Source organism: Pogona vitticeps, chromosome 4 (assembly GCF_051106095.1).
Source record: "Pogona vitticeps strain Pit_001003342236 chromosome 4, PviZW2.1, whole genome shotgun sequence".
Lineage (NCBI taxonomy): Eukaryota > Metazoa > Chordata > Lepidosauria > Squamata > Agamidae > Pogona > Pogona vitticeps.
In genome coordinates, this window is record NC_135786.1 from 5,361,882 (window position 1) to 5,389,203 (window position 27,322).

General features: G+C 44.0%; 1 protein-coding gene across 9 annotated transcripts; it reads right to left on the bottom strand.

Moving 5' to 3' along the window:
- Positions 1–4,560: 4,560 nt before the first annotated feature.
- Positions 4,561–27,110, bottom strand: GMEB2 (glucocorticoid modulatory element binding protein 2). 9 transcript variants are annotated; one of them, XM_078391973.1, is made up of 11 exons: positions 25,305–25,824; positions 24,949–25,154; positions 23,498–23,692; positions 21,079–21,173; positions 19,395–19,522; positions 17,228–17,331; positions 16,798–16,955; positions 12,250–12,321; positions 10,454–10,591; positions 8,480–8,602; positions 4,561–6,516 (listed from the first exon to the last, which is right to left on the bottom strand). In XM_078391973.1, the coding sequence occupies exons 3-11, from the start codon at positions 23,629–23,631 to the stop codon at positions 5,873–5,875; spliced, it is 1,596 nt and encodes a 531-aa protein (XP_078248099.1). In that variant the 5' UTR covers positions 23,632–23,692; positions 24,949–25,154; positions 25,305–25,824; the 3' UTR covers positions 4,561–5,872. The 9 variants fall into 9 exon arrangements, with proteins under 9 accessions (XP_078248099.1, XP_072852774.1, XP_078248102.1 ...); XM_072996673.2 differs by lacking the exons at positions 24,949–25,154; positions 25,305–25,824 and adding an exon at positions 26,872–27,110 and having other exon boundaries at positions 21,079–21,176; XM_078391976.1 differs by lacking the exons at positions 24,949–25,154; positions 25,305–25,824 and adding an exon at positions 26,872–27,055 and having other exon boundaries at positions 19,395–19,517.
- Between the last annotated feature and the right edge of the window lie 212 nt (positions 27,111–27,322).

Sequence of the window (27,322 nt, forward strand, 5' to 3'; positions counted from 1 at the left end):
GGCAAGATCCAAAGGACCAGCTGAGCTCTGGGAGAGTGGATGATTCGCAGATAATGTTACTCTTGTAAAATAACTGGGAAATGCAACAGGAAGAAAAGCCACAGGTGGGCCCAGGGTTCGAATCCCAGCTCCGCTGCAGAAACTCACCAGGGATCTAGGACGGGCAAACTTTTAAAGCTTTTTTTTTGGGGGGGGGCTGCTAGAAGTCAGTTCCAAGTTGACAGCACAAAACAACAGCAAAATATGGTTGCACTTTACAGTAAAGATTGGCAGGTTTGTTTCAGTGCTAGACTTTGTGGCTCAGAAGCCAAACTTCCTCAGACATGAAAGTGCCAATAGACATTCTGTATATTGAGTTATTCCATGGTGGTGAAAAGCCACCTTCAGATGAGGCTGCAGAAAACATAAAAGCAGCAGGCGTTCTTAAACACAGGAATCAGGCATGTTTCCCCCTTCTGTGCCAGAGACCTTGCAAAAAGTGTGACACGATATCTCACACTTTTTGCAAGTTATCTGGCACAACTACCATGTTTCCCTTAAAATAAGACAGGGTCTCATATTAATTTTTGCTCCAAAAATGCATTGAGGCTTATTTTCAGGTTTTTTTTCATGTACGACCATCTACTTTTATTCGGATACTCATGTCATCTTCTGCTTGCTGCTCAATGGTGGAGGGCAGGGTTTCACTTAACTAGGGCTTATCTTTGGGGTAGGGCTTATATCACGAGCATCCTGAAAAATCATACTAGGGCTTATTTTCAGGTTAGGTCTTATATTTGGGGGAAAGAGGGTAATTCTCACTAATTTTGAGAAATGGAAACCGAACAGTCTCTGCTGTTGATGGCAATGTGTACTTTGCTCTCCTCCTCCTATTGATGTTCACCCCCTCCTGCTCCTCCACGAATAATCTTCTTTTAGCAAACAGGGCTTTAGCTTCCTGGAACAATTCAAAGGACCAGCTGAGCTCTGCGAGAGTAGATAATTCACAGATAATTTTAAAGTTGCTTGCAAGACATCCTGAAAAATCTGCCAGATAGGTTTTGTTTTCCTCTCGATCGAAGCAGTGGGATCAAGACTTCATGTTTCTCACAACCATGTCATTAAGCTGCCTTTTTCTGAAAGCCAGGTCATCCAGATTGGGAGGAAGTCTTTGAGCCGTGCCTCCATGTTTAACTGTTGTTTCTGGTTATCTGTTGATAGCTGACAGTTAATGGGCAAGAGATATGGTATCAATTAATACACACAAACAAGAGGTGGTCATTGTTAGGTACTGTCCAGAATAGCAGCTGTTGAATTAGCTGCTATTTTCTGAAAAAATAAGATTCAGAATTCATTGTACCTAGGCTGAAATATATGGTTTAAATGCAATTGCTAGTCCCAGACTTGATAGAATCGACAGAACTCCCACAAGTTTATGGGGCTGAGCCTGTAGATAATATTAACAATGGAACAATTATTTCATAGCATTAGATTTCACTGGACTCCAGACTGATTTAGAAGTATATGGGTGCCAACTATATCAATAAAGATAGCAATTTTTTGTTGGAACCACTGTATTGTTTTGCATTATGGCAACACTCAATTTAAATATATGTATTTATTTTAATGTATACAATGCTTTTCTTCCCAATGCGGAGTCCAGGGCAGCCGACAGTACAGTTGAATGCTGCACATTTTTCATCCAACTCATGTCAATACATTTTTCTGTGAATTTCCAGCCTGCTCTAAACTATCTCAAATATGAAAAGGTGGAGAAACAAGATTTTGTTAGATCTTTGTGACCATTCTTTCTGCATGCCAGCCATGTTAACTGGGACTGATGGCTCCCCCGGTTCTGGCTCCCTGCAAAACTAATACTGTACTGTATATTGTTAACTGTCATTAGGTTTCTGCACTCCATGATGTTCAGCCTCTTTTCTTCCTGTTTAAACATTTAGCCAGAAAGATGATCCGGTCTCCAAAAGCTTATCTCACAATTTTAAATCTGCCCCAGTAACAACATAAACTTGCTTAGCTTTTGGTTTTATTTAAATTCTAATTTGAGTTTATTTTGCCAGCATACCTAGTGGCAGCAAATGAGTAAGAATCTTTTATGCAAAGTGTACTTTATACAGTATATACTGTACATAGTCACCCTAGCTGACTTTAAAATTGATACAGTGTTCATGTTATATTCTTGGTTCTCTTTAATTCAAATCTAGTTTTCTTCTTAAATCAATTCGTTTGGAATCAGCTAAGACACTGAAGGGGTCCAGTTAATACATATAAAATATATCTTGGCCTAACAGTAGCCATTTTGCTTTCTGTAACTTTCAATTTACCATTAAGGTATTTCTAAATGAGAAGTTTGTCCTTGGGAAGGAGAGTATCTGACACGGAGAAGTGAATTACAGCCCACATGCATGAATGTGTACCAATTATAGAAACCCTTCCCTTTTCTCCACCTCTTCCCAACCCCCTTGGTCCCTCTTTCATGTGATGCCTTATAAAAATGTATGCTTTTGTATCAGGGGGTGTGCTTCTTCTCCGCATGTTTTCTGCATGTGAAGTTTGCGCCTATTTTCAGCTGAAAATAAATATTTATTGGATCTCTCTGTCTCTGGCTGATTGATTAGTGTGTTAGAGACAGGCAAAAACCCAAGAATTAGTCACGGGCCCTTCATTTATTCATCTTGGGACACTTCAACACAATGGCATATTTTTTCTGGATGTGTTCATTTTCTTGTAAGGGGCTGTGTACGACAGAGCAGCTTCATTGTACCTAGGCTGGTACAACGGCAACAGGGGGGTGAAACTGTCTTGAATGTTCTCCTCCAGAGCACCTAAGCCAGAATGCTGGCCACCTACTTTGGAACCCAAAGAAGGAAGTATCGCCTGCCAGGTGTTGTGAGACTAGGTGACAGGACTAATGGGTTCTGTAGTTAGTTGAACAAATCCAGGATGGCTCTTTGCCCACCTCTTGACAAAACAATGAATGGAGCTTATTACAAGAGCCTTGCTCTCTTGAGCTGGAGTGAAAAGAACTGAATCTAGCAACTCCATCATTGGGTTCTCCCCAATACCTCTCCCTAAGATCAACCCCCCATGCCACTTGCACCTTTCAGGCTTCGATGATGTGGATGGCCACCCCGGGAAAGGCCAGGGAGTCTTCCATGAGGAGCTGGGCCTTCTCCATGCTGGCCACCGGCTTGTGGAACTCGCTTCCTATAGATGCATCACGATCCTTCCCTGCTAATAGAACAGTACCGCATTTTTCTGTGTATAAGACGCTCCCATGTATAAGACGTCCCACACATTTCTAATCTAAAATTAAGAAATCTAACTAGGGCTTAGCAAGTGTAGGGGGAAAAGGATCAAAGCGCTGCAGGATCGCTTTGATCCCTGCTTTCCCCTCCACTTGTTTTTGTTCTCTCTTCAGCTTCCTTCAGTGTATGAGACGACCCTCAATTTTTAGTTTATGGTACATAAAACATTAACCTTTTGGGGGAGACATTTCAGGATATTTATTTTTATTTATTTATTTATTTATTTATTGGACTTATATACCGCCCCATAGCGCTACAAGCACTCTCCGGGCGGTTTACAATTTTTTAATTATACAGGCTACACATTGCCCCCCCAGCAAGCTGGGTACTCATTTTACCGACCTCGGAAGGATGGAAGGCTGAGTCAACCTTGATATCCCTCTCTTTATAATTGTTTATAAACAACTATAAAGGGAATGCATGGGTTAAACTGTAACACTGCAGTGAAAACTCTGCTCACGGTCAGTGTTTGATCCCAGTGGATTCTGACAACCAGCCTGAGGTGCACTCAGCTTTCCAGCCTTCTGAGGTTGGTTAATTTAAGTACCGAGCACACTTTGGGGAGGAGAGGGCAATGTATAGCTTGCATAATTAAACTGTAAACTGCCCAGAGGGTGTTTTAAGCCCTATGGGGCGGAATATAAGGAGGTGCCAACAAAGAAGGAATTTATTGAGAAGATTTTGGAACTAGCAGAAATGGATATTTTGACAGATATACTAAATGATAGGCTGGATAAAAATAAATGGGACCCTCTTTATACCCGGATAGAAATCTACACCAATTTAAGTAGGTTAGATTAATATTATGTTAGAGAGGATAAGACAAGATGAAATGAATGGAATATATTGTAATAAATCACTCTAGTTGCAACGGATAGAAAAGTAGAAAAAATGTAATTAAAATTATTTTAAAAAAACACAAAACTGTAAACTGCCCAGAGAATGCTTTAAGCACTATGGAGTGGAATATAAGCCTGCGTTCCATGCTCTTCCATCATGCTAGCTCAGAAATATCTCATGCTTGAATATACAAACCGGGCTACTATAACCACATTGGAGTATATGTACACTAGAAAAACAAACATGTAAGACTGTGAGTTTGCGTGTGACCTAATAAATGTTAAACTTGCCTTTAAAGATAGCAAACAAAACTCTGACAGCTTCATCTGAAGCCATTTACTTGGGCTCCTATCCAAATAGTGACATTTACTTCGTGGTGAGAAAATGTAAAAGAGAAAGTCAATCAGCCACAGGACATGCTTAAAAACACATTTAATAGTTTATTCCAGTCTTCCATTTGCTGTTACTGACAAACTCACACTGCAAGAATCCAACTGCCTAGATGTGTTTTAGGGCAGCAAACGTCTCCCTCCCGTTGGCATGTCTTGTCTTGCATTTTTTTTAAGCAACCGGTTATCACATTCCCTCAAGGCAGCTGAAACAGCACCCCCAAAAGCTCAGAAGTGGCACATATTCACTGCTCCCCCTGCCTTTTCAGCCTAAATATCCTTTCCACAAATATATTGGCCCGAGAAGCCGATGCACAGTGGATAAGGATCGCCGCCTGTGGAAGATGACAGTGTGAACAGAGACACCGTCAGCCCTCCACTGACACAAAAGCAGCTCAGGCATCCAGTATTCAGAAGAATGATCTCCTCCGGCCACTAGCCTCAAACAAAAAAGGCTAGAATATGTGAGGGATGGGGGTTGTTGGTTTTTTTTGTCTATTTGCCTTTTAATAACATAAAGAAGCCATTAATTCTTGGAGGTTAATGGCTTCTATTTGAATGGGTTTCTACTGGTCCTCTGTACAAACCCTCTTCCAAAACACCTCATGTCCTAGGTCTCAAACTGTGAGTTCCACACAGTGAGGTAAAGAGATGTGCCCAGTGTTGCATTTAAAAAATGGGCAACTCTTTTAAGTCCCCGCTCTAAGCATCCCCCCCCAAAGGACCCTCCTTGCTTATCTTCCAGACTGCTTTAAATCCTGCAAGCATTTTGCAAAGCGAAGGCGGCCCTGGGAGCCTTCCTACACGTTTTACCCAACACTCAATCCCAGGCAGTGTTTTTTCTCACCTGTTCTCCCACCTGGCAGGGAAAGAGCCCACGACCCATGTACAGCCTGAATCATGGCTCAGCCCAGGAAATGCCTTCCTGGCTATCTGCACTGCCATTCTGAGAGCTACACTTGCTTGGCTGGCTAACTTGTCCTTTGGTTCTTCGATTTCTTTCATTCTCAGAAACCTGCCTCGTCTGCCTCTCTTGCTCTACAAACACTTTTGTTCCACTGCAGATTGCCAGAGAAAGCACAGTGCTCGAATACAGTAGGTGGAAAGATGGTAGCTTTCAACGATTCTCCTGGAACAGAGGAATTTCATCACCTTTGTGTAGTGTTCTCCCTTCAGCTTGGTCTCTCTATGCTTCTCTCCCTCCTGTTTCCATCCTCACTGTTCTCCCATGAGCTGATCCGTCTCCTTCCTCTTTTCCCAGTGCCCTCTTCTTCTCATCAGAGGGATGTCTGTGTGAGCCCAAAGCACACCCCAGAAAGCAGGCTAAAAGTCTGTGTCTCATTTCTGCTCAGAGTCATCTACTGTAGTTACCTCAATGGTAGTATGTTCTTCTGTTGCCGTCGTACCCTCAACAACAGTGGAGGGTACAGTCATGATTGTACTCCCACCGGGAGACACTTGTGTGACATTCTGGATAGCTGTGCCCAGTCCTGGGAGAGTAAGCAGCTGGAAAGGGCTCACCACTTTGACCACGGTGCCGCCGTCCTGGATGGCTGCTGTGCTCAGGACTGTGAGGTTGGAGGCATCTGGGTGTATTTCGACGGCGTTGGGGAAAGCAGAACCTGCTGAGGCCAGGACTGTGTATCCACCCAGCAGTGGGGAGGCTGGAGAGCTTGTGGAAGTCACTTGGGTCGCTGTTTTCCCCAGAGCAGACAGTGGGAGGGCAGAGACCACTTTGCCTATAGGCAGGTTGGCCAGCTGAGTGACCGGCATCCCCGGAGCCAAGGTGATCTGTGCGGGCTGAGTCAAGATCTGTGAGGGGATGGCTGGAGGTCCAGAGGTGGCTCTCGTGAGCCTGGGGCGTTTCAAAGGGGAGGGGAGGGAGACCGGCGTCAAGGTCATTAGCACGTTGTTGAGGTGCTGTGATTTGTGTTTCAGCTCCTTTGCTCTTTTCCGATGCTCATCGCACTGCTGCTCTAGAGCTGGAGATAAAAAAGGAAGGAAGGAAGATCGTAACAGTGGCTAAGCAGGGTGTTCAGTGACACTAATCAGCTAAGAACTGGAGTTTGGTATCCTCCTCTTAAACTGCCTCTCATCATCTGTGGCGCTAAAGCTATTCTGAAACAGGGAGTACCAAGGGGCCTTACTGTGAAAAATCTCTTAAGGAGAACAGGGTACTGCCGCAATAGCTATAAAGGGAAACAGCCCTTCTGCCTGGTGCAACCCCCTTTAGAACACAGAAGCTGAAGGGTTTTCACCTCCAGCTAGGATAGAATTAAATGTATTACTTGAAAATCAGCATCCACACCTTTGCAGAGAGCCCTCAAGGACAAGCTATGCTCTTCTTCTCAGATTGTGCACCTTCTGCCATAGAAGGCAGAAGTGGAGAGGCTATGTAGGTTGCTCTTCCCTACTTGTGGTATGTTGTCTGCTTTAATAACGGCCAAATATGGCTTAATTCTTTCCTTGTTGTGGTATTATTTTTCAGCTTTACATCAATACAATGCCTGAGAGAACTTATATATAAAACAGTTTATCAGTGCAACAAGTTAAACAAATGCAGTGGTGCCCCACATAGCAACGATAATCCATTCCGAAAAACATTGTCGCTATACGGATTCGTCACTATGCGGAACAAAAAAGCCCATAGGAATGCATTAAAACACGATTAATGCGTTCTTATGGGCAAAAAACTCACCGTTATACAAAAATCCTCCATACGGCCGCCATTTTCGCTGCCCGGTAAGCGAGGAAAGGGCGTGAAAACACTGCGGGCGGCCATTTTTTTAAACCCGGTGGGCATTTTGGAACCACCGATCAGCTGTTAGAAAAAACATCGCTATGCGGAAATCGGTAAGCGAAACAGTTTACCGATCGTCACAAAGCGATGTTTTACTATTTAAAACATTGCAATGTGATCGCAAAAAAGCCACTGTTATGCGGATTCGTCGTTAAACAGGGCACCTGTTATGCGGGGCACCACTGTAATCATTATCACAAGAAGTCAGTGAGGCACGTTGGACTGAGAGAAAGCAAACTTTTCAAGCATGACTCTGTGAAAGCTTAAAAGACAAACAAGGATCGAGACCTGGGTCTCCCTGGCTTGTGTAACACTGTGTTCACACCCCATGTTGACTCACACTATTCTTTGGGGGAAAAGTCCTGAAAGTCTTGCTGCTAAGGAGCTTAGCAGTGTAGAGTGTGCTCTGTGTGTGTGTGTGTGTGTGTGTGTGTGCACACCAATGTGTAGCCTTGCATAATAAAACGGTAACCACCCCGAGTGTGTTTTAAGTGCTATGGGGCAATATATAAGCAGCACACTTTGCTTATCGTGCTGCATACTGGAATAGGGGAATGGATAAGGAAATGCAAGGCAGGCTGGCTTGCTGTGGGAAGAAATAAATGAGTCCCTATTTCTGTTACTAAAATAGATGATGCGTACTTTAGCACAGAGGTCCCCAACCTTTTCTGGGACCACAGACCAGTTTGGGGAGGTGCGGGCTCCATGCACGGGGGTCCCCCCATGCTCACGGGTGGGGCATGTTGGGCCCCTCCGCAAGCGCAACACGCTCACCATGCGTGTGTGCAGGGGTGGCGGAGATCAGTCTCTGCGGCCCAGTTCCAGGGAGCCCATGGACCGGCAATGGGCCGCGGACCGAGGGTTAGGGACCCCTGGTTTAGCAGACCATAGGAACACCGCCCAGTCCACTAACTGATCCATTCAATGGAGTTGAAAATGACAACTCTAAGGGTAAGGTCTGGAGAAGCATCTTGGAAAGGAGCTGGATTCAAATGTGAAGGCACAGCCTGAGAAATCTCCAGCCATGTTTGTTCTTTGGGGAAAAAAAAACTTTTCAGATCAAATCCTGGTACAAGACCTGCAGGAAAAACTGAGGCCAGAGGGACTCTTTCTTCTCCGCTGTGTATAAGGCTGCATATTCATACCTGCTAAATCTCGTGTATACTGCTCTCTGGAACGATCCATTTGGCACTTGTGGCTGGCTAAAACCTTCTTCACCAGGTCTAGCATGCCAAAGTTCTGGACTGTATTGTTGAGCAAGACAGCATCTTAAAAAAAATAAGGTGGGAACAAAAATCTCAATTGCTGACATTCAAAGAAAGAAGAGTGATTAATCTGTGCTTTTTATTTATTATCATTTCTATTTCATTACTGGTGGTATAGGGTGGTACAAGGCTACAAAGATAAAATTTTAACTTTTAATTGGATGAACTCCTACCTAATTCCTGATCTCAAGCTGAAATAAAGACCAAATAAAATGTAACTGCATTTGGAATAGAAGTATCTTTGGGAAATAAACTTGCTTTGTTTCCTCTTTTATTAATTGTTAGAAATACTATGCCACAAAGACAACAAAATGTGTAACTTATCATTCATTCTTAATTTTTCCTTCCAGAGCCAGCAGAAAAGAGAAGTCAGCAGTGTTAATACAAGAAAAATGGCCACCTTAGCTTTCTGTAGCTTTCATCCAGGCCACTCCAAGAGAGGTCCAGAAGGCATCAACCAGAAAACGGACCTTTTCGGTCATGGCTACTCCGCTCTGGAACTCTATTCCTGTGGAGGTGCGACTGGCCCCCACCCTCCTGAGCTTCCGCAAGCAAATCAAAACCTGGCTTTTTACCCAGGCCTTCCCAAGCAACCCCCTTTTGTAACATTATGCTGGCCTCTTGTCCGCCATCCTATGTTCCAGACTGGTGATTTTATTGGGGTGGGTTTTAGAGTTCTGTTTGTTTTCTTTTAATATGTTTTATATGGTTTTAATATTTTAGCTGTATGTTTTATAATATTTTGTAAGCTGCCCAAAGTAGCGGCATGCTCACTCAATGGGCTGGATATAAAGGTAAATAAATTTTTAAAAAACCCACATAAGCTGTTTCTCTATGATGCCTCTCCAAACAGAAGCCTTCCTGTCCAGTAACTCCAAGCCATTAAAATTTGTATTCTGAATGCAAAATATGTTTTACTCAAATCTGCATCATCATGGATTCTGAATCTCTCTTATGAAAGAGCCTGAAACAGTCTTGGCAGATTACAAGATGTCAAAGAGGGAGGAAAACAGAGGAAAGGGCAAAATATAGTTACGATAGGAAGAGGACAAGATGTTACACAGGCAACGAAGTAGAACCTCATGATTACGAGACATCATATTCAGGATGTCCTCTGATTTCTGAACTTTGGCGACTATGGTTCTAGATTTTCTTTGGAATCGTTAGGAGCCAAGATTTGCTGAATTTAATTACAGTGGTGCCTTGCAAGATGATTGCTTCACGTTATGATTAATCCGCAAGACGAACAGTTTTTGCGATCACTGTTGCGCTTCGCAAGACAATGTTTTCCTATGGACGATTTTCGCAAGATGACGATTTTTCCCCATTGGAACACATTAAATAGATTTCAATACATTCCTATGGGGAACCGCGTTCCGCAAGATGTTTCCTATGGATGATTTTCGCAAGACGATGTTTTTTCCCCATTGGAACACATTAAATAGATTTCAATGCATTCCAATGGGGAACCATGTTTCGCAAGACAATGTTTTCTCAAGACAGCAATTTTCGCGGAATTAACATTGTCTGGCAAGGCACCACTGTATTAAATATTTAAGGAACAGATTCATATCTTGCACAAGCAACGAATTACATACACAAAGAATCCAAAAAGCCATAAGCATTATTGTTTGGGCGTATTTGAAAGAATCCTTTCTTCAGCTTCTTAATACTCAATAAAAAGGTAGAAATTGTGACCTAAATGTCCCAACATTACCTACAACATCTACACCAACAGTCTTTTCTGTTCCTAGAAGTTATGGTAGCCATTTGAATGACCTCTAACAACTGTTAAGAACTTTTGAAAAAACAGTACTGTTTGCCAGAAAGATCGGTGCACTTGACACATCTTACCACTCAGCTGTAAAGGGGGATCCTGAATTCTCTGCTGCAGGCCCTTCATCGTCTCCAGGAGCTCCGCTTGGAACTCCTGGATCACTTCTTCCAACAAGCCAGCTTCCTTCAGGCCTCGCCAAAACGCGAATGTATCCTCTGGAGGAAAGGAGAGAATGCTTAAAAAATCTGCAAAGAAAGGAAGGTGACCTGGTATGCCTATGTTTGTACTCCGGCTTGGAAACGTCTCTTTGGACTACAAGTCCCAGAATTCCCCAGGCAGCAGGGGTGGGTGGCTGGAGGATTCTGGGAACTGGTAGTCCAAAAAAGTAATGCTTCCGAACTCTACTGTGGGCACACTCACATGCAAGGTACTTGTACTCCACACATATTTTACAAATGGCACTCTTATATTTTTACCATATATTTATGTGGCATAACTTGTTCCAGAATAACAACACTTCTGACTCAAATGCTATTCCCACTTCTAAAGCCTTACAAAACAGCAAACAGAGGGAACGTTCTGCTAGAATCACAGAGTTGGGAGGGGAGGCTATAAGGCCATTAATGCCAAACCACCACCACCCCGCTCAAGGCAGGAATCCAAATCAAAGCAGATCTTACAGAGGGCTGTCCCATTTTCTCTTGAATGCCTCCAGTGTTTGAGCGCTCACCAACTCCCCATGAGGTCATGGGTTCCATTGTTGTACTGCTCTAACAGTTAGGAAGTTGTTCCTGATATTCAACCGAAATCCGGCTTCCTGTAACTTGAGCCCATGGTTGCATGTCCACTCTGGGAATGATTGAGAACAGATCCTGCTCCTCTTCTGTAGGGCAGCCTTTCAAGTATTTGAAAAGTGCTATCATATTTCACTTCAGTCTCTTTTAATTTTATTTTAAGGCTAAACAGGCCCAGCTCCTTCAGTCTTCCCTCACAGTGCTTGGTTTTCGCTTGGAATCCTTCTCCTTGACTTCTAAACACATTTTTATAGATACCGTGGAGACATTCAATCAAGCAACTGCCCACCCAAAAGTCTGAAATTGTATATTCCAGAACAATTTTAACATATCATCTATTTCCAAAATGGCTGACAGGAAGATGTGCCTAAAATATATAAGAGGGAGGGAATACTGGAAGTATAGTAGTGGAGGAGTTCTGGATGCACGTTCCTCCAACCACCAGCTGCCACACTCACAACCCAGTGAGTGCCACCCAGGTCCTCTTGTCGGCCAGCTCAGGCTTCCCTTCCCTGCCTCCTCCAGCAGCTGACCACTCAACAGCTGCACAGCAAGAATCCCCACCCTGCTGCCTTGTCTGAGTGGCTGGATGCTGGAGAAGGCGGAGAAGGGAAGCCTGAGCATCTGCCCGGACTGGACAAGGAGGACCCAGGCGGGACATGTTGGATTGTGATTTGGGCAGCTGGCAAGGGGTGGGGGGAAGGAACACACAGCACCTGTGGTATCACTAGTACAAATGCTGGTGACGCGCATTGAGCCCATGTCCAATCTGAAACTGTTTCACACAGTCGGGCCATTGCGCCGTCTTGTTCAGTACTGCCTCCTTGACTTGTAACAGGTTTCCAGGCTGGCAGGTCTCCTCCATAACTATCTGGGTATGTTAGGAAGGGCACTGGGATCCTACGCCAGTAAAGCAGGGGTTCTACCACTGAGTTCTGCCCCCATGTACACAGATTACAGTAACAATCAGCTCATACACATGCAATAGTTTTGATTACAAGACTTCCAGGTTTAGGTAGCCATCACGGAACAGAACTGGAAACACAGACAAGTCCACAAGCGCCGTTTCTATTCATCACCTCCAATAGTCATAGTCCAGTCGCTGGAGTCTTCACATGTTTCTATGGTAATTGTGGCAGGAGAACCATTTACTGTGATTAAAACCAAACCAAAAATTACCATTGTAGGAAGATTTTTTAACAACAAAAAGAACATGGTATGACCTTGTAAGATGTATCAGTTCTTTTACTGTAAACTCTTCTTATCTTACTATTCTCACTTTTCTGCTCTATTATTTGCCAGCTGAAAGCCAGGAATTCCCCTATTCCCGTGGCATTTCTAAAATTAGAACTGATTTCAAATAAGAGTTTCAAAATCTTGGCTGTTTGCTTGTAAGGTCTTGTTTACATGATCACTGTCTTTAGAATAAGAAACCGCAACGTACGATAAAGCTACTTCATTTTACTCTCATAGCAACCTCAAAAGACAGGTAAGTGTGAGAGATCACACCTAGCATCAGGGCTTCCAGTAAGGGTGTGACAAGACAGCAAGAAACGATTGCATCTCATCACACTGGAAAGGGTCATGTTGTCGGGAGACATCTCCCTTAAAGCAACCCTTCCGTCCGTTGGGGAATCGCCCCAGCTTAGCACCAATAAGCAGAAGCCCTACTGGTGGACAAAAAAGGTCTAGCTTGGGCACGGATCAGGGTCAGGCTGAAGAACTAAGTAATTTACACACACAACACCCATTTAGTGAGCATGCCACTACTCTGGGTAACTTAGAAAATATTATAAAACATAACAGCTAAAAATATTACAATCATATAAATCACATTAAAAGAAAACAAACAGAACTCACCCACCCACCCCAATAAAATCACCAGTTTGGAACATAGGATGGCAGACAAGAGGCCAGCATAATGTTACAAAAGGGGGTTGCCTGGGAAGGCCTGGGTAAAAACCCACGTTTTAATTTGCTTGTGGAAGCTCAGGAGGGTGGGGGCCAGTCACACCTCCACAGGAAGAGAGTTCCAGAGCAGAGTGGCCACGACCGAAAAGGTCTGGTTTCTGGTTGATGCTTTCCGGGCCTTTTATGGAGTGGCCACCAGCAACATTAAAGACTGGGAGGTGCGGGTGGGAATGTAAAGTTGACCTGAGGGAGCGGGGCTCTGACAGGTAGCAAGGTTCTAAACCGTAAAGGGCTTTATAAGTTAGCATCAATCCCTTGAATTTGGCCTGGAAGCACACTGGCAGCCAGTGCAAGTGAGCCAGGACAGGTAACATATGGTCAAATTTAGATGTATCAGTGACCAGCCTGGCCGCTGCATTTAGCACTCGCTGCAGCTTCTGAACCACCTTCAAGGGCAGCCCCATGTAGAGAGCATTGCAACACTCAATCCTTGAGTTTACCAACGCTTGAACCAGTGTTATTAGGGATCTCCTGTTGAGAAGGGGATGGAGGTATGCAATCTGCCTCAGATGGGAAAAGGCAGATTTGGCCACACCCAGGATCTGTTTCTCCATTGGGTTCAGAAGCACACCCAAATTTCACACCTGATCCTTCAGGGGGAGTATGACCCCATCAAAATCAGGTGACAGGCCCCTAACCGATCAGGTAAAAGGTAAAGGTAAAAGTTCCCCTTGACAATTTGTCCAGCCGTGTTCGACTCTAGGAGGTGGTGCTCATCCCCGTTTCCAAGCCATAGAGCCAGTGTTTTGTCCGGAGACAATCTTCCGTGGTCACGTGGCCAGCGTGACTAGACACGGAACGCCATTACCTTCCCACCGTGGTGGTACCTATTTATCTACTTGCATTTTGCATGCTTTCGAACCACTAGGTTAGCGGGAGCTGGGACAAGCGACAGGAGCTCACTCCGTTGCGTGGATTCATTCTTATGACTGCAGGTCTTCTGACCCTGCAGCAGACGCTTCTGCGGTTTAACCCGCAGCGCCACCACGTCCCTAACCATCTCGTCAGGATTCAGTTTCAGCCTATTTGCCCTCACCCAGTCCATGACTGTGGCCAGGGAACGTTCTAGGGTCTGTACAGCTTCCCCTGCTGAAAAGGAAAAGGAGAGATAGAATTGTGTATCATCAGCATACTGATGACCGCGAACTCTGAATTTCCGAATGATCTCTCCCAGCGTCCTCATGTAGATGTTAAACAACAAGGGGGAGATGACTGACTCATACCACATTATAATGTCCACGGGAATGAAACAGCCTCCCCAAGCATCGGACATCAAGGAAGGAACGGAACCAACCGAATGCTAGACCTCCAATCACCAATCTTGACTATTTCCAGGGTCTAGGAGGACCAACAGGGTCACACTCCCCCTGTCAGCTTCCCGCAATAGGTCATCTAGCAGGGCAACCAGAAGTGTCTCAGTCCCAGGATGCAGCCTGAACCCTGATCGGAAGGGATCCATCCAGACTATCCGTGTCCTCCAAGAAGGCTTGCAGCTGGCCAGCCATGAACCTCTCAAACAGTTTCCCCATGAACGGTATGTTAGCAACTGGACAATAGTTGTTTAAATTGTCGGTTCACAACTTTTTCCAGAATGGACCGGGTCATCGGTCTCCTTCAAAACAGGGGGCAAATATCCCTCTTGTAAGGAGTTCATATCTAAGTGGCCCATTCAACCGTCACCACCCTGCCCGATTTTAAGGGCCATATTTCCCATACTTTGCGTAACTACCAACAAACAGCTTGCAGTGGACCACATCACAAATGGTTCAAAATGTGAGCTATATGCCTGAGTGAGCACATCCTATGTTTTACAGATGCATGGCGACTACAGCTAAAATACTCTTCCTAGAAAAGGAAACTTAAGATTCATTATTCTTGAAGTGAGTGGTGCAACTCAGCTTACATTCAAGAAGATGCATGTCTTTGCAGGGGGAAGAATACACAAAGGACGCCCTCAGGTTTCTTGGATTGTCCTTTACACGCTCAGACTTGCACTGACCTTAGACTGCAACCTTAGAGCGTTATTCTTATGGTTGCAGAAGTAATTTCTTCCCCTCTCACACTTTTCTCTTGTCGTTCCAAGGAAAAGGCATATTCCCTTTGTTCTCTAGAGATGAAAGGGATAATCATGGCTCCTGAGGTCTCCAGGTCAGTTAGCTGGAACTAGGACTTCAATCATCATTTCTTTCATAAATATCTCCCTGTATTAAATGCAAGCTTTCTTAATTTGTTTAGAAAGAAGTGTGGGCATGATTCCTTTTACCCAGGAGAAGTGAGCTCATATAATCATTCTAAATTTCAAAGGGCTAAATCTACAAGTTAATGTTGCCCCTGTACTGCTGTGTGCTCACTCACCAGTGATTATCATTCTGCATGTCAGTCAAGTAACTTCTCTAAATCTTGGTGGCAACATCTATTTCTGTAACCTGAAAGCCAAAAAACTGGAAATCTCCCTTCTTTTTATTTGTTAAAAATGAAGGAGCAGTCTTAAAATGAAAGTCTCTAAACTATTTAGCCAGTAATAAACTGTTTGTGTTGAAAGACAGCCCTATTAAAGGGCAGAGGAAACGTGGGGGCTCTTCCATGGAGGGGTGAGCAGATATGAGCTGGCAACTGACCAGGATAAAGAGAAAAAACTGACAGAAGGGCAAAAGTCAGCAATAATTAAAATTCAAGGGGAAAACAAGGATTACTAAAATACTTTATGTTCATTTTTATACACAATCTGAGTTCAAGGGTAAACTACACTTGAGAACGTAGGGTTAGGGCTAAGATTAAATCGGGCAATATGAGAAAAGCCAAAAGCTAAAAATGTTAAAAGTACTATAAGCATAATTGTCAAATTTGGTCCTTGCAGAGAAATCTAGGTCATATTCTAGTCCAGAGGCTCCTGGAGACAGCATCTCACATGCTTTATGCAAGCTGGGAGAAATTATAGTTGATAAATCTCCCAGAACATGTGGCTACATATCTGTTGCATTCACAAGACAGGGTGCTGGAATGTATTCCACTTGGTTGCAGAAGTGTGTTGTTAAATTCCTCAAAGGTTCAAAAGAAGACTTGACAAATATTCTACACTTTACACACCCAGACAACTGGGACCTAATGATGTTATTTTTTTGTTCAGTACTCAGATTCCAGGTGAGCACCCTATTTCATCTTGAAAAGGAAGTGTGAATATAGCTGCCTTATATGGTGTCAGACAAGACATCCGTCTAGCCCTATTACTACCTCCAATTTAACCAGCTTCCCAAGATCCTACACAGAAGTCTTTCCTAAGGATCCTACCCATGATGGGGATGGATAACATACCTTCAAAGCATGTGTCTTACTACACCACAGACCCTTCTCAAAGTTGGAGAGCACTAATGTATAAAAATATGATGCTACTTTTTTATACCACATGAGACAGTTAGCTTGTGTAGCCTAACACGATATATGTTCATTAGTATCATGAACTAATGTATCGTGTATCCTGACACAAACTTTCCAGAAAGAGGGAGGATGAATCAAGAGATGAAGTGTACGCTCCCTACCCCTTGATCCCCCCCCCCAAAGGAGACATAATAAAAAACCATCCTCACAACCAACCACTATAGTAACAGCTGGGGAAAACTGGTGTTAATTCCTGAAAGGTGCGCAACCCAGTCACATACCATCTGCAGAGGCAGGGGTGAGAGGAATGTACTCCGTCGAAGTCTGGCTACTCAGAGACACTCTGGCTCCAGTCAGGTCAATTTTAGTACTTCGGCAAGTGTTGGAACACACTTTGGTGTGCTCATAGAAATCCAGCTTGCCTGAATCCATTATCTTCCTATAACAGAGGGAGCAAATGTGAATGTCCACTTGCATCAGTTTAAAACCACAACCGTGTTGTACATTTACACTTTCGTCTACCATATTTATTCCAATGAAGCTTGAAAATGTTCTTGATGGTGACCTTAATCAGTATAAGTACCAGATAACAAGGTAAAGGGACTGGTCGGTCCTGACTCCTTTAAAGCATGGGGTGCAATGTACATGCCCTGAGGTCTGCTCCAAATCTCAGTCTGTACCTGCGCCATCTACACATAGACAGAGGCTAACCTTAGCATGATTCCATTCATCCGGATTGCCCTCTTCCAGTCCTTTAAGGTGGACTTGCCAGCCAAATGGACAAATTCCTTGGGACTTATCAAATGGTTATCATACTGCAAAGAAGAGAGAAAGTGGCATGAAGGAACAAGACCATCACACTGTCAGCTAGTGCTAGAGCAGAACCATCATTCTAAGTCCGGTAGTACAAAAATCAGATAGCTACTCCCAAGTCTTGCTGCCTGGCACCTCTGCTGTGTCCCCACAGAAGACATCACATCTCGGGGAACAGAGTACGGCTGGATACCACCAATATTACTTACATTACAGAAACTGAGACTTGCAGGGAGTGAGGAAGAGAAATTCCTAATCATCTCTTCCACCTTGAACTCCTTCAACTTCATCACCTCTAAAACAAACATGGAACTGGGAAGGACTGGAAGCAGCCTTGAATCCACTCCTGGATTTGTGGCATCTCTGACTGGTGATGAAGCTCAGAAGGAACAGAGGCAACTGCCCATTTTGTTGCCATCCTTACCCAGTTCATGGTCCTGAGGAGGACCTGACAAGAAAGCAGAGGGGAAAAAGAAGCAGTTGTCTCTGTTCCCATTCCTCATCAACCCAAAGCAATGTCATTAGGGGAAGGATGAAGAATTGTTTTAAACAAGATCAAGGCACCTTCTAACCAGTTTCCTTCCACTTTAACAGCTGGATAAAGAGACAATAACAATACTCCAGCGGACAAGAACATCAAACTGAACGAAGAGTTGCATAAGTTCAACACACTGTGTTCATTTTCAGTTGCCCATCCATATGATGGGAACAAGAACAGATAGGTATGATCAGGAAGAAAAAAAAGACAACCAAGCAGAGCCAAAGATTTAAAAACTTTACAAAAAAATTGTAATTTTCTCTCATATTTCTTTCTTTCTTTCTAATGTTCTGATTTTTAATCTGCGATTAATGTTCTCTAATCTGTGATATACAGCAGGCTATATAGGTTAATTATTCCACTGAGTTCATTAAACATTCCTTTTAATATCCCCCAACATGACGTATTCCCCCCCTCCCCCTAATTTTCTTCTCTCTTGTGTTGCCTTTTTAAAGTGCAGACTATAACTCAGCAGGTCGAGGCTTATGAATTATTTATTTAGGAATTACACGACTTCATAAATAATACACATATCATGAAAGAATGGGCATCTTACATAAACCAGTTCTTTAGTCTGTGAGTTTTACATGCTTCTATTACTGAAGGGTAGAGAGTGGTACTTATCGTGTTTTGGTGGTTTGGCGCGGTTCGGCAGATTGAACCCCCAAGTGTTGCGTGGGCACCCCAGATTCTGCGCCCTGCCTCCTCTTGCAGCCACCCATGCAGAGGAGGAGGTGGGGCAGGGAAGCCCCCGGCCTTGCTTCTCATGGGGTGACCACAGGAAGAGGGTGTAGAATACAGGGTACCCACATGACATCGAAGGGCCCAATTTGCTGAACTGCGCTGCCGTGACAAACTATGGTGAGTTCCCATCTCTAGTTATAGGGATAACCTTTTTTGAGAAAAAAAAGCAAAGGGACAAAAAACAATGTCTCCTGGGTAGTGGTGATGTACAGGTAGGCACCTGCAGGGGAGGCCCTCCTCCATGTCGCAGACTTGAGAACTGCTCATTATGTGGAGGCATGAAAGAAGCATTTCTCAGCTGGAACATCCTGACTGTAGAATACCCCCCCCCGGAGGTCCAACTGATGCTGACACAGGCATCGCTTCAGCATCAAGTCCAAACATACTTATTTATCAGAGCCTTTGGGGTCTGAAACTCTTTGGCCTGTGCTTTAATGCAATGGTTTTAAAGTTTCTGTTTAAATCATTTTAAATTCTTATGTTCCTAAATCGTTTCCTCGGGCTTTGTAACCCGCCTTGATCTTGTGATATACAGCAGGCTATAAATGTTTTAGATAAATAAATAAAACCTTAAATCATACTCATAAGAGAGGCACAGAGGTCTTTTTGAGCAGACGCCCTGCACCTGATGCTCAGTAAAAATTATAGCTAACTTCTTTTGCGATTGGTAACAGTTAGGTATATGTTGAATGTTGAATCTTTCACAAAATTCCATGACAGTGGGTGCTTTGAAATAAATAGCAATATATACATAAGGCTTTATTTCTTATGCCACCATCTCACCTGGACACATTTCACATTGATGCCAGGGCAAACAAACTTCCGCCATATCAGGTTGGCTTTGCTATCTCCACACGTGATAGGATACACTATCTCTGCTTCCATGCAGTCCTCTCCTTCAGCCATCTTCACTTCAAACAGAGGAATCAGAACAGACTTTTTAAAAAAAGGTTACACTCACAGGCTACTGATTGTGAGCAGAAGACATTTTGTAAAATAGCTTTTAAAAAAATCCTTCCCTTCAATAATATATATATATATAGACAAGCTTGAAATGTGGTAATACTGAACATCTAGCTAATTAACTGCTTCTGTTAATCAGAATCTTTTTTGTCATCATATACTGCAACGTTACACAGGCCCAACTTGGCTCTGTCCTTTCGCACAGACGACAAGGACTGTGTAAGTCCTTTGTGTAATCTGTTCACAGAAGTGCCTCATGAATAGCTCTTCCACCACGGCACTTTTACAGCTACCACTTGCATAACATCAAACTACACAAGTGTAGCTCTACTCAGCAAGACTAGAGTCATTAATACCATTATTCACAAAAAACATTATCATAAGCAAAAAGAACACGTATATATGCTGGGAAATATACTGTCTACATTTCACCACATAGGGGAGGCATCAAGTGGAAAAAGTGACAATACTCATGGCAAGAAGAAACTAGAAAGCATAATCACTTTCTAAGGAAGAGAGGTGCAAAGCACAAAGATCCCCAAATTAAAAGCACATATTGTTGCTGCTGTTTTTCCCCCAAACAGCCACTGAGAAGCTGCAATTTTGAGTGGACTGTAACTTTCCCCTTATCTATTCTATAGTGCTGCATGCCTGGGAAAAGACTGGGAGTCAATATTGTGCTCTGGTGGTGGAGATAATAAAAATCATCAATCAGAACAATTAGTTTCTTTCTTTTTAATCTTTTCCTCCCACGTTGATGCACATTCTTCAACCACTAACTACCTTCCTCTTCCTTTTTCTAACATTTCTTTTTTTTAAAAAAGTGTATTCACACAAAGGAATTTTTGAACTACAGTACAGTCTTATTGTCTTGTCTTGAAAACATTGCTTGCATTTATAGCAAGAGACATCAACACATTAAGGAAAGCAGCATTTTAGCCATCAACAGCTTTGCTTAAACAACATTAAAGGAGCTGAAATAATGCTGTCTTGATCATATTCAGACATGGCAGAAGACACTTCACAAGATGAAGAATATTTAACGGAAGCTACCTAGATCTCTCTGAGGACGAATAGAGATAAAGAAGAAGCACTACTGCAATTAATACACAATCACAAAACCATGGAACAGTCCAACTATCCTCAAATGTAGTTATCTGCTCCACTCACCTCACCGCATGTGGATTATTTTGCATTCCACAGAATTTAGCAAACAAACATTACACCTACCCCCATCATCAGCAAATGCACATTCCAGAAGTTGGCAGAAAAGCTGTAAACTTTTCAGCAGGGTAGATTTAATTTAAATGACACATTTAAATCATGATTTATATTTTAAAAATTGAATTTTTATTTAAATAATGGTTTAAATAGTGACTTAAATTGGTTGCTTAAAAAAAATCACTGATTTTTATCCACTCTGCTTTTCAGTGTGCATTGCATTTGACCTGAGATAATGCCATTTGCAGATGCAAAGGACTGTGTTAGCATTTTGTGCACCTACCTAAAAGTGCTTCTTTCAGATGCGTGGAGGCTGTAAAAGCAGCTGCAGCTGCAGCAGCTGCATTTTCTGTCTCCAGGGTGTCTTCATTTAGGTCACTACTAGTAACAAGATGAACAGTTAGACCGACCGAGCATGCCTTGCTTTATAATCCACATCACTTTGGAAAACTACCCCATCCATTCTGAACCATAATGCAAAGAAGTATGAAAAGTTACTCACTGAGAGAAACCACATTATATTCAACTAAGCATTATTAACAGGAACAGTACGTAGGTGCTATAGGGAAGGGGCATGGCTTTCTGCTATGAGCCAATCTCCAGAAACACTAGGAGAGGGCCTTCCTTTGGGTCTAATCCCAACCAGAGACTTTTGATGGTTGCGAGTTCTAAAATTTGAACACAAAGCTAATCCTGTCTCAGGTGTAATTACTGTATTATGCTTCATTTGTACAGCATCACCCTTGTTCATAACATTTTAGGGAGAACAAGAGAGTAGATTCCTACCTGATAATCTCACCATCTAAAGCAGTGGTCCGCAACCTTTTCAACACTGCGGACCAGTTGGAGAAGGTGGGGCACCTCTGCTCATACACATAGGGCACTCGCACACATGCACAAAGGGGTGGGGGCGCTTGCATAGGCACACTTTTACGCATGCACAAAGGGGCTGTGCGGGGGGTGGAAATTGTGTGTGTGGTGGGTGGGAAGGGACGGTCTGGCTGTGAAGCAACAAGCCACCTCACCCAGGATCAGGAGAGCATACCGTCTGCCTCTCAAATAATGGCACAAGAGGTAGAAGTGATAGAAAAGGAATTAAGTAAACTAGAAATAAAATAAGAGGCTGAAGGGGGCGCAAATCAGGCAGGAAAGGAAGAGGATAAGAAGGAGAGAGAAGGAGCAGAAGAGGCAGAAGCATGTTCGGAAAGAGAGGAGAAATGAGAGAAAAAGGAAGACCTAGTAAAGTTGATCCAGGAAGATCCTCGGACAGGAGTGGGTAGAGTTCAAGGTGCTTCATGAGTACGCCGAAAAGGAATGGAGGCAACAAATATATAGAAAACCACCATACCGGGGGGGGGGGGGGAGAGACGAGACTGAAGAGCGAAAGCAAAGGAAGAAATATAGGGCATGTGTTAAGAGAGAAGAACAAAGGAGAGAAAGGTAAAAATGTATAGGGATTCCCCAGCAGTCCCATGGGCTTCAAACCCCGACAGAGAAAGATATATGGCTCGACAAAGGGGGAACTGCAGGGAACTCCAATGTCCCATCCACAAACTTGAAGTTGGCTGAGAACACACCAGAGCTGATGGGTGCCAAACCCAAATGGACCCAAGAAGTTAGCAGTTATTCCCCATTGTCTTATCACGAAGAGATACCCAGTTTTAATCATGTAAAGACTTAGAATTTGTTGTTGAAGTTGGATGATGACAAACGAGACCAAAAAAATCAAAGAAGCCATGTTAAACAATAAGCTGGTTTTATTAGAATTGGGTGTGATGAATTCTTCTTTGGACAAAGTAAAGAATAGGGAGGTGGATGACAAGCGGCATGATCACACCGGCCCAGGCCACGGACCAGCATGGGGCCACGGACCAGAGGCTGGGGACCCCTGATCTAAAGGGCTTTCTTCTATATGAACCTGCTCGGGCTTTAAGGTCTTTAGCAGTCTCAACAACTTATGAGAAGCATTTGGTAATCAAACAAAACAGAACTTTCTCTAACCTTTGGAATGTGGTATCTATCTATCACCACATTCCAAAAGTTAGAGAATGCCCCACACATACAGTCATGTGAGAACGAAAGTACACCTTCTTTGAATTCTATGGCTTTATGTATCAGGACATAATAAATATAGCCTGGTCCTTAGCAGTTCTATAAATTCTGTAAATGCAACCTCAGATGAACAACAACATACGACATATTACACAGTGTCATTATTTATTTTACAAAAATAAAGCCAAAATAGAGAAGCCATGAGTGTCACCCACATATTGGTGATACTGAACCCCAAAACTCTGAGCAACCTTAATTTAACATTTTAAACAAGACAGAACCCTGAGGGAACCTGGCGTGGGGGGGGGACACAGGTGACGAGGTGCAACTATCCAAAACTGATTAAGGCTGGACCTTAAGCATATCATGAGAAGGCAAGACTCCTTGGAAATGACAATATTGCTAAGAAAAGTGGAAATCTGGAATAAAAGAGGGAGGTTGAACATGAGATAGATTGACTCAATAAAAAAGCCACACCGTTTAGTCTGCAAGACATGAGCTGTACTGTTTATGTAAGATCTTCTAGAAATCAGTAAGTTCCAAGACCCCCTTGGAAGCAACTAGAGAGCTAATGTAACAAATTAGAAAAGGTAAGGATCTGTACTATTTGAAGGCAGTCACCCTAAAGTTCAGGTATTCTTTTTGCTTACCTATGCTGAGACAAATTAGTGGTGACTAGAACAGTCTTCACCTCTTCAACACCACTGCCATCAACCACATTGTCTGGAGTCGTTACTACCACCACCTCCTCCATGTGGACACTCACATCTGGAGTTGCCATCATCAGAATAGCAAATGCAGCCAAGACTGATGTTGAGGGTAAGGTCCTTTCTGCAGCCTTTGCCCTGTCAAGAAAACAAAAACTGAAAGCTGTGATTTCTTCAAGTGAATTTTTAAAAAGCCATGCATTTCTTATTTCCACTATAATTACCCTGTGTCCCTCTCAACAAGCAATCTAGAGTAGGAATGAAAGCATGAGAATCACAGACACTGTCATCATCAAAGTAACGTGCTTGGCACGTAACCTTTCACTTATGAGACAGTATGGAAGCTGCCCTAACAGAAAGAAAAAAATTCTAAGTGGTAAAAATATATCCAGTTCCAAAAGGGAAAACCTCATATATTTAGGAGATATATCGTGTTGTAAGAGGGCACTAGAATTTTTGTTTGTTTTAGGTTGAACCCATGAAGCCATCTTCTACTGACAGTCAGATCACCAGTCTATATAGCTCATTAACTGTGTTGCCTTACAGGAAATGGCTCTCTAACGTCCTTTTACTCTGAAATCCTTTCAGCTGAAATGGCAGGTGATTCATACACAACTGTAACAAATAAAGGTAAAAAGTAACATCATATTCAAATATTCAGGTTCATTGCATCACCTTTTCAAATACCACATGCAGTCCTGTGAGCCTGCTGCACTTTAATTATATAGCATCAGAATCAAATAAAAATAGGCTCAGTCTCTCCCTGACTTCCAGTTGGTATCATCTGCAGGACTAATGCAGAATCTGAAGCTGCTGCTCCTCTCTGCACATTCCTCCCACTCACATATACTGATTTCAAACAGATAACACTTCGAACAGCAGAATCTTAACATTTTATTCAAGTCAAGAAAGAGGATTATTGGGACAAATGCATAGATATGCACAAGTACAGCTTCCATCTGTGACAACCGATGCAAAAAGGTTGTGCAGCTCTGCACTGGAGCACAAAATAATGTACATCTAGTTACTCATGGCCAATACTGAACTGCATGCAGTAAGAGCATAACATGTCATTGTAAAGGAGTAACACATTACAAACCATGGAAAAGAGAGACAACGGTGTATTAAAATGGTGTAAATTGCCTTGATGACCTGGTCTTTGACAAACAGAATATAAACTGGAGTGGGTGGGGGAGGAGAATCACAACACCTGCGTGTGGGTTGAGACTACAATACAACTGCGGCATTTAAATGATGCACCTGATGATTTTCACCAAGATGACATTGCTTCTTACAGGTTAATTCTATGAATCTGGAAATAACCGTTGCAAGTGCTGTATCAGTAGGTGTTGTTGACAAAAGCATACTTAGTCCAACATTTTACCCACACCTACCTGGAAGCAAGTCCCACTGAACTTAACAGAACCTATGTCCAAGTCGATGTTCCTGGGTTCCAACCTAAGAGTAAGCCCAGCTGAACACAACAGGCTCTGCTGCCACATATGCACAACACACAGGATGGCACCTGGCACAATATGAATGTGCAAAAGAACTGCTTCCTGCTGCCATCTGCAGAATGTTCCTGCATAAAACCTGGACGCTTCATAGTGAAACAAGGGAGGAAGCAACAGTAGAAAAGCTTCAGCTTTGCTGAAGGTTGTTTTGATACTTGAATTAATCAACTGTGCCTGCCTGTTTAAATGTGACTTTAAAGATTTAAAAGTTGCAAGAAAAACAGTTTTGGACTTACACAATCCAGCCTTCATTGTGCTGAAATGTAGAGGGGCATGCACCTCAGGATAGGGGCTGGCCTCTGTCACGCAATAAATATTATAATAATATTTTGCCATCAAGCCAATTCTGACTTATGGCAACCCTTTCCAACGAGCATAATTATAATACTAAAAACCATAACCATGGTGGGAGGAAACATACCACGGTCACAAGTTCTGGGTCGTTTTAAGGAGAAAGGTGGGTTAAAAATTATTTTAATTAAATTAATTAAATGAGTAATAGATTTCCTATTTAGCTTTTGGTGGGTTTTTAGGACTTTCTGCTTGAACCTCACATTTTAGACCACCTTCATTCAGAGAAGAGTTCTGGAGAATGCGAGTGCTTGCTTTCCTTTCAGAGATCTCTAATAAAGCCATGACCAGTGATATAAAATTTCCATTTTTTCCAAAAATGATCTTTTTCCCTATGGAAAAAACCTATGTATGTAAAGTTATCTAGACTGGATAGGCTGAGAAATAAAACTTTTTCTGAAAAAACAACAACAACCAGGCAAAACGGTTCCCCTCCCCCAGAAAAAAAAATTGCATGTATGTAAAGTTATCTAGACTCCATCGACTGGGAAATGTCTTCTTTTTCCCCTTCCAGAAAAAAAATTGTGTGCATATTGTTATCCAGACTGTGCTGACTGAGAAATGGAAATTTCTTTCCCCCCCCCCCCCCCCAAGAAGAACACAGGGAAAACTTTTTTCCTCCTTGAACATATTTGTATGTATATAAAGTTATCTAGATTGGATCGACAGTGATCCATTTTTCTGGGGGACACCCCCCCAGCTTTTTCCTTGCTTCTCCCCCCCCGGGGGGAAATGGAATTTTTTCCATCTCTAGACCTAGAACTTTTTTAAAAAGTTATTTAAAAACAATTTTTACAGGTTTTTCAGAGGCAAAGGCCGAGGTGGGGAAGGAAGAGAAAAGGAAGGAGGGAGGGCGCGTCTGGGTCTCAGGGGGGCGCCTTTTTTTCCCTTCCACAAGAAGAAGGGGAGGGGAACGGTTTGGAGGGGGGGGAGAAAGAGAGAGAAAAGCAACGGGCAGGGCCGGGCCGGCGGGGCGACGCGGGACCTTCGGCCGGGCTCGCTCTTGCTCTCTCTCTCTCGCGGGCGCACGCGCAGACGATCGAGGCGGAGGTCGCCTCGCGGCGCGTGAGGGAAAAGCGAGCGCGAGGGGGAGGCGTCGCTGCGCGCTCGCAAGGCCGGGAGGGGGAGGGGGGGAGTTAGAAGCCGCGCGGGGGCGCGCGCCACTGGCGACATGAGGGCAAGGAGGGGGAGAGAGGAGGAGGAGGAGGAGGAGGGGAAAGGCGGGGGGGGGGAGAGAGACGGCCGAGCGCTGGCTGGGCTGCGCAACGGCCGTCGTCGTCGTCGTCGTCTCTCCGCCGTTGCCGTAACGTCCTGACGCTCCGCAGGGACCCGCTGGCTGGACGGACGGCACGGCAGGCAGGCAGGCGGACGGGCGCGTGCGTGCGTGCGTGAGGGGGGGAGGAGGAACGCGGCGGTGGCCCCCGCTGAGGGGGTTTTCGGGGGCTCTCTTACCTCAGCCGCGGCCGTCCGGCGCCCTCCGACTCAGGTTCCAGCGGCACGGAAGGAGGCGCTGAGGGGAATTTTTCTTTTTTGGCGCGGGGGGGGGAAAGTATATGTATGTATGTGGGGGGGAAATGTCTGCCTGGGTTGCCTATGAGGGAAGCTCGGGTTCCGGCGCGCGGGCGGGCGCGCCGCCTCAGGTTTCTCCTGCGCAGGCGCGCCTCGCCGATGCCTCCTCCACCGCTGGGCGGTTTGGAGAAGCTCGCCGGGACTTATTTGGCGGCGTGGCGACGAGGGAGGGGAGCCAGCCATCCAGCCGCGTGGGTTATAAAGGCGGCCTTGGGAAATAAGTCCCGCCAAACGGGCGCCACTGCGGCTGCGCGGAAACGGGAAGCCGGGCTCCCCACTTGGGGCGCTGGGTGTAGGTGGGGGAGGAGGGGGAACAGGCTCTTTCGTGGGCGCG

What these genes read in the sequence shown, in the direction of transcription:
- GMEB2 (XM_072996673.2), bottom strand. Translation starts at nt 23,631, where the DNA reads ATGATGGCAACTCCAGATGTGAGTGTCCACATGGAGGAGGTGGTGGTA. An exon ending in ACTAATTTGTCTCAGCATAG is followed by an intron (nt 21,177 to 23,497) that starts GTAAGCAAAAAG and finishes TCTTGTTACTAG; the next exon opens with TAGTGACCTAAATGAAGACA. An exon ending in ATGAATGGAATCATGCTAAG is followed by an intron (nt 16,956 to 17,227) that starts GTTAGCCTCTGT and finishes CCTCTGTTATAG; the next exon opens with GAAGATAATGGATTCAGGCA.